This window comes from Peromyscus leucopus, chromosome 17 (genome assembly GCF_004664715.2).
Source record: "Peromyscus leucopus breed LL Stock chromosome 17, UCI_PerLeu_2.1, whole genome shotgun sequence".
In the NCBI taxonomy this organism is placed as follows: Eukaryota; Metazoa; Chordata; class Mammalia; order Rodentia; family Cricetidae; genus Peromyscus; species Peromyscus leucopus.
The window spans coordinates 53,182,654-53,189,993 of record NC_051077.1 but is presented as its reverse complement, the minus strand read 5'-3'; the positions used below and the strand labels follow the sequence as shown (position 1 = coordinate 53,189,993).

The following is a 7,340-nucleotide window of genomic DNA, read 5'->3' as shown; positions in this document are numbered from 1 at the left end:
GGATGATCGGAGACATCCTGCTGTTTGGGTAATGAGAGTGAGGGGTGTCAGAGGCTGGGAGGCGACAGCCGGGCGGGCCGGGGGTGGCCATAGTGACCGTGACTGTCCCTCCACAGGACGCTGCTGATGAACGCCGGGGCTGTTCTCAACTTTAAACTGTGAGTAGGCCGCGCTGGGCGGTGTCTCCACGTCCAGGCTCCACCCACGCCTTAGGTCACGGCTGGCCCCGCCCCGAGCGCGGGCCCCGCCCCGCTAGCCTTCCCTCTGGCCACGCCTCCGTGCTGCCTCCCAAGGCCTTGACAGTTCCGCGCCGCCCTTGGGACTTTAAATCTGTACTCTAGGCCTGAAGATGGCCCTAAGTTCGATTCCCGGAGCCTGCGTGGTAGAAGAGGAGACCCGACTCCTGTGGGTTGTCCTTTGACCTCCACACAAGTGCTGTCGCATGGCACACTCATTCCTCTCGCTCACAAATTAATATTAAAGAAAAAAATCTGCACCCTCGGTACCTGGGGTGTCCTGCTTGCACCTCCAAAGCGCCTCGGGCTCATCCCTCACGAATGCATCCATAGTGGCCACTCGGATGAGCCCTGGCTGCACGCCCAGCTGTGACCGATGGGCGGGTTGGTAGTGTCCCTCAGAGGGGTGTATCACTGCCCCAGGTCACACAGCAGGTCGGGGGCAGGTCATGGCCTTCTGAGCTGGGTGTCAGGGTCAGGAGACCCAGTGGTGTTTCTGTTCCACGCGCGTGGACGTCACCTGCTGTTCTTTATAGGAAAAAGAAGGACACGCAAGGCTTCGGGGAGGAGTCGAGGGAACCCAGCACAGGTAAGCATGTCTTCCATGTCGTCCTGCCTTCTACACATGCACAGTCAGGTTCCTGCTCCCTGTTCGCTTTCACAGCCTGTGCTTTTCTGTCGTCTTCCTTTTGTTGTTGAGAGTGGTCTGGAGGAGCCCCGAGTGCCCTCCTAAGTGCTGGAGTGACAGGCGTGCCCACGGTATTGCCAGCCACTGAGCTGGCCGCTCTGACGGTGTAAGAGGAAGTGGTCCTGCCCCGTGGGGGGGGGGTCCTGCAGAAGCAGGTGGATGGGGCGTGGCAGGGCCCTTTCGGTGGCTGGCCAGTGCCGTCACGATGGAGCATTGCCTGAGGTTGGTAGGGGCAAGAGGCAAGAGTCAGGGCTGGAAACTGGGTTTTCCTTTTCTTTTTCTCTTTATGGAGGCAGAATCTCGTGTGTCCTGGGCTGGTCTCGATTTTATTTGTAACCTAAAGTAGCCTCGAGCTCTTGGTCCTGCCTGTACGTCCTGAGTGCTGGGGTTACAGGTCCGTGTCACTGCTGCTGGTTATCAGGTGCTGGAAATGGAGCCCAGGGTCCGATGCATGCTGGGCAAGCACCATTCATCTTCCCACCCTCCCACTCTCCCACCCTCCCACCTACCCTCCTATCCACCCAGTTGATCCTCCTATTGACCCATCCGTCCATTTGTCTGTCCCCGTCCATCGCTGAGAAGCTGCATCTCCCCTTCCCTCCATGGGTGGGCTGTATCAGGCCCCGGGGCTGGGCTTGGCTGGTCGCAATCCGAGTTGTAGTGACAGGGAGTTTGGACAGTTTGGAGCTTAGGAATGGTCAGACTGCGGTTGACATCAGTGGAGTAACAGCACCTGGACCCCGTCTGGAGCCTCTGCCTCCCCCACATGCTGTCCTCCCAGCGGCCCTTCTGCCTACCCTGCCTGGCACCCGTGCGTGCCTAAGAGCAGGATTCTACTTTTATGTGTGTGTGCGGGAGCGCTTGTGTCCTGTCATCTGTCATGCAGAGGACCGCTGCAGAGGTCCGTTCTCTCTGTCATGTGGGTCCTGGGCATCAAACTCGGGTCCCCAGGCTTGGTGCCAAGCGCCCTTCCCTGCCAAGCCGTCTCGAGGGCCCCAGTGGCTGTGTGTTTTTGTCTTTGGAAAATTTTTTGTTTTGTTTTTCGTGACAAGGTTTCTCTGTGTGGCCCTGGCTGTCCTGAACTCTCTCTGTAGCCCAGGCTGGCCTCGAACTCACAGAGATCCTCCTGCCTCTGCCTCCCGAGTGCTGGGATTAAAGACGTGCGCCACCACCGCCCGGCTGTCTCTCATAGCTTTAGAAATATTTATTTTTTGTGTGGCGGGGCTCACATATAGAAGTCAGAAGACATCCCGTAGGGGTCTCTTTCCAGTGGGGTGCTAGGGACTGAACTCGGTTCCAGGTCTGGTAGCGTATGCCTTTACCCCCTAAGCGGCTCACCTCAGTGGCTGTGTTACGTGAGCCAGGCCCTGGCCCGGTCCAGCCATGCGTTCACACAGGAGGGTGGGTGTGCCGCAGGCTGACAGCTCGGGACGGGCTGACAGCTCGGGACGGCCAGAGCACTCTTGCAGGAGGGCGGAGCTAAACTTGCTGCCGCCAGCCTTTCAGCTGCTGGGTTCCCTCTGTGGGTGTGCTTCTCCCCAACACCCAGGCCTTCCCACCAGCTGCCCCAGAGGCTCGACAGACCCATGTCCCAGATGTCCTGGAGCGTCTCTGGGCAGGTGTCCATGTCTGAACTGAGGAACCATGGGCTGGCCCACTGGGACCATCCTGCTTGGGAGGAGCAGGCTTTCTTCTTTTTTAAAGTGCACACGCGCACACACACCCCTCCCCTGTGCTGTGGCCCTGTGTGGAGCTCAGATGAAAACTGGAATCTCTCCTTTCTACGTTCATGTGGGTCCCTCCTGTGGTTGACATCTGGTCACCAGGCTGGCATCTGAGCACCTTGAGCCACTGAGCCACCCCAACAGCCTGGCACAAGGATTTGGGCTTCGCTCACTGGTACTCTCCTGTCCCCGTCACAGTGGTGCGATACACAGACAGTACTGCAGACAGACAGACGCAGTTGCTGGCTGCTAAGCGGGTGCCGTGGTAATGCCTGCACTCAGAGAGGAGTGGGGGGCGCCCAGGCCGAGGGTGGCAGGTGGCTGCACACAGTTCCAGCTTTGCATTGCTTGCCAGCTGTTCACGGACAGCCCCTGCCTTCAGGTCTGCCCTGGGGTCACCTTATAGATCACCCAATCACCAGTTATTTTGATTCTGGAGAAACAGGGAGGGTGAGTGACTTCAGACTTGGAAGAAGGTTCTAGAAGTCAGTCTGTAGACTCACTTTGTTGTTTCGAATTTTTTGAGGCAACATCTCATATAGCCCAGGTTATGCTCAAACTTGGTGGTCCTGGTGAGTGCTAGCGTTACAGACAGGTGCCAACATGCCTGGGCTGTGTCTCACAAAACATGCTTTGGTATTTTTCCCCCATTTAAACGGGAAGTTGTTGTCGGGCCATGAAAACAGTGAGTTGAGTGTGGTGGCACACACCTGTCAGCCCAGTGCTTAGAGAGAAGATTCAGGAGGATCAGGACTTCAAGGTCATCCTCAGCTACAGAGTGAGTTCAAGGCTAGCCTGAGCTACATGATAACCCTGTCTCCAAAACAAAGGAAAGCCAAACAAAATCCTGCAAAATCAGGGCAGGTGATGGGCATCTGTGATCTTAGCTGGTGGAAGGCAATTCAGGCAGCTCCCAGCCAGCCTCTGCCCTGTACTGAGACCCAGTCTCAAAAACCAATTTACAGAGGCTGCTGAGATTGCCCAGCCAGCAAAGGCAGTTGCTACCAGTCCAGACAGCGTGAGTTCAATCCTCAGGTCCCCCATCGTAGGAGAGATTTGACCCTTGCAGTCTGTCCTCTGACTTGAACATGCTCTGCTGTGTAAAAGAAGTCAACATTATAGCTGCTGCTGCTGCTGGTGGTGGTGGTGGTGGTGGTGGCGGCTCCCAGTCTCAGCACTTGGAAGGCAGAGGCAGGCAGGTCACTGTGAGTTTGAGACCAGCCTGGGCTAGAGTGAGTTCCAGGACCTCTCATACCACACTGAGAAACCTAAATAAGCTGGGCAGTGGTGGCACACGGGAGGCAGAGCCAGGCGGATGGATCTCTGTGAGTTCGGGGCCAGTTTGGTCTACAGAGTGAGATCCAGGACAGGCACCAAAACTACACAGAGAAAATGCTGTCTGGTGCTGGGTTCCAGGGCTCATGTTGCCCTCTGCCCCATACCAGCCCAGAGCTGGCAAGTTCTCAGTCTAGCACACCCGGGCCTGATAACTAGAGCCCATGTCCCAGGTCAGACTCTTATTGGACAGACTTAAGTCACATGCCCTTTCCAGCACCAATCAGAGGTTTGGGGATTGGCGTTGCCGTGATGGCCTTCTGAACCATGCTTTCTGGATTTACAGGAGACAACATCCGGGAGTTCCTACTGAGCCTGAGGTACTTCCGGATCTTCATCGCCCTGTGGAATGTGTTCATGATGCTCTGCATGATTGTGTAAGTCCCGCCCTGCTGGTGCTCCTGACCTTTTCACTGCGTGTGTGTGTGTGTGTGTGTGTGTGTGTGTGTGTGTGTGTGTGTGTGTAGGTCAGAGGACAGCTTCTGCGAGTCAGTTCTCTCATCCATTTTGTGGGTCTTGGGAATCCAGCCCAGGTAGTCAAGCTTGAAAGCAAGTACCTTTACCTGCTGAGTCCTCTCGAAATGAATCTAGGTGATGATCATGGAATATAATCCCAACAGTGTGTTTGAGATAGTGCCTTGCTATGTAGCCCAGGCTAGCCAGTGCCTTGCTGTATGGGCCAGGCTGGTCTTGAGTGTGGTCCTGCTTGGCCTCCAGAGTGCTGGGATGGCCAGTATGCATCACCACACTCAGCGTGGGCTGGGGTTTTTCAGCAGCCACTTCCCATCCTCATGGCCATTTTCCTCCCTGACTTTCCAGACTGTTCGGCTCCTGAGAACCCAGAGCTCACCTGCTGGACGTCGAGGCTCCGTGTCTGTTCCTGATGACTTCAAGAATGTTTCTCACCGGAAAACCAGAGACTTCCCCAGAAGGCTGGAACTCATCTGGGTGGAGAATGTCCACTTCCCAGCCACCTGACCCCCATCAGCTACAGTTCGCCTGTGCTCTGGGGTTCCAGGACAAGGCCATGCTCCTCAGGAGGAGGACACACCTAATCGTTCACTTGTCCTGGCATCCCGCCTCTCCAGCACCTCCAGAAACCTGTCCTGGGCTGTTGGGTTGACTTGTCAGTGGTTGTAGTTTGATTTGTACGGACTGTTCTCAATCGATGTGATCAGGCACTGGATGCAGGGCTGGCTGTGACCGGGAGCAGCCTCTTCTGCACAGCAGGGTCCGTGCTGGTAGACCTGACAGGGCCAGCGAAGTCTTGCTTCCAAATGCCTCCCCACTATGACAGGGTCTACCTGGGACAGCCGAAGTCACCCCAGGACTTGAAGGAGCTGGTCCCCTGCCCATCTTTAGACCCTAAGCTGTTAGCCACAAAGGGTCTGGGTGACATGTTTGGCTTCTCTGGAAGAGGCCTTTGGAACAAGTTAGCAGACACTTTGCTGTGCTTCAAGCCGGTTATTAATAAAGTGACTTTGGGGCCACCCTCCATCATTGCTCAGTGACTGTGACTTTATTGCTGATGTTGGCAGAGCTTAGTTTCACTGGTCTTAGTGACTTGCCTTGATTTGGCTTATTGCATTGGCAGAGAAACCCATTACTAGGGACTCAAAATACTTATCCTCTGGTGCTGAAACCTGGAAGAGCTGGGCCTTCCCCGCTGGTCTCCAGTCACGTGGGCGTATCCCCTGATCCCCCAGCAACGTGGGAAGCCACTCTCCTTTCCACCCTGCTTCTGCCACACCAGACCAACATTTGCTCGCTACGTCGCCCATTCCCAAGCCAAAAGCCTATAAGAGAGGCAGGATCTCTTCTGAGTCTTTTGACCTCTTCTGGGTCAAAGGCTTCCAGATCACCTGCCAAGGCTGCAGCAGCACCAGGTAACTCCACCCAATCCCAGAGCAGGGACAGCCCCTGCCCCGTGGGGTTCCTTTATGTGGGAGACCCTCTGCACAGAGGCAATCCCACACTACTTCGGGATGTAGGTTTATAGAGCCAGACATGGTTCTGTACCCTCTGTTCTTCAGCTAAAGGCTTGGGAATGGGTACTTGCGGGTCCAAGTTTGGTTCCCAGACACCCTTGGGGTGTCTCCTACAAAATGTATCCAAATTGGGCTGTCTCACAACATACGTTGGTTAGAGCACTCCCATCCAGGGTTATGGCCTTTGCCTTCCCCCTTCCCTGTTCAGTGTTCACCTACCTGCTCTCATGTCTTCGCTCTAAGATGACCTTTCGCTTAATCATCTCCCAGTTTTCCCAGTGCACTAATTGCTGTTCCTGCGGTTTTCTCTTAGTGGCACACCTTGGCAGGGCCCACTGAAGGGTGCCCACTTTGCCCTGGCGCTTGGTCTGGCCGTGTGTGAATTCTTCCCATAATAGATCCTTCTCTTTGTCTGTCCCGTTCACTCCCCTCCCCCAACAGACTGGGAGACCCACAGCTTAAGCTCCAGCCGCCTGTGTTCTCCACATGGCTCTGGCGGCCCGCAGACCTCATTTTCACTCAACTTCCTCACTCCAAAAAAAGCTTTTATATCTATGGTTTCTACACTGTAAACTTTTTTTTCCCCCAAGACAGGGTTTCTCTGTGTAGCTTTGGTGCCTTTCCTGGATCTCGCTCTGTAACCCAGGCTGGCCTCGAACTCACAGAGATCCGCCTGGCTCTGCCTCCTGAGTGCTGGGATTGAAGGCATGCGCCGCCACCTCCTGGCTTATTTCAGGATTTTTAAGTTGGTCATCTGACAGTGGTTTCCTGAGGAAACTTTTGTGTGTCTTTCTGTTTAAAAAGTCCTGCCTGAGCCGGGTGGTGGTGGCGCACGCCTTTAATCCAAGCACTTGGGAGGCAGAGCCAGGCGAATCTCTGTGAGTTTGAGGCCAGCCTGGGTTACAGAGTGAGTTCCAGGAAAGGCGCAAAGCTACGCAGAGAAACCCTGTCTCGAAAAACCAAAAAACAAAACAAAAACAATAAATGTAGCAATGCCAACCATAGAGCAGAAAACTGCTTTGTACCTTGACTGCTGCCGAGACCCTGTCCAGACTGTGGACAAGCAGGACACTGGGGAATTGATTGCCCTGCTTTGCCAAGACAAGGTAGGCCGGTCTATTCCTACTCCACAGGAAAGTCTGTCAGATCTTCTGGGTTTGGCAGCTGAAGGCTGATAACTGCCTTGGGACCTCTGTCCCCAGTGACTGCAGAGAAACCTGGAAAGCTGCCTAGGTAGCAGGAGGCTGTCTCACTCCTGCTTACTCGGGAGAGATCTATCCTTCCCAGATCTGCCGGTGTTTGATGACTAGGGTATGATAGATTTACCAGTTTAACAGCTACCCCCGCCCCCAATCCCCAAGGCTAGAAC

The 7,340-nt window shown here is 55.1% G+C and overlaps 1 protein-coding gene across 1 annotated transcript in view; it reads left to right on the top strand.

The window, feature by feature from the left end:
- Smim7 (small integral membrane protein 7) overlaps positions 1–5,490 on the top strand; it is a 5,527-nt gene extending 37 nt beyond the window's left edge. Inside the window, exons 1-5 of the mRNA XM_028893493.2 lie at positions 1–28; positions 117–158; positions 773–825; positions 4,270–4,360; positions 4,803–5,490. The exon at positions 1–28 is cut by the window's left edge and continues 37 nt beyond it. Coding sequence (XP_028749326.1) covers positions 3–28; positions 117–158; positions 773–825; positions 4,270–4,360; positions 4,803–4,818 — 228 coding nt within the window. The 5' untranslated portion in view covers positions 1–2 and the 3' untranslated portion in view covers positions 4,819–5,490. The remainder of the gene's footprint in view (positions 29–116; positions 159–772; positions 826–4,269; positions 4,361–4,802) is intronic.
- The last annotated feature ends 1,850 nt before the right edge of the window (positions 5,491–7,340 follow it).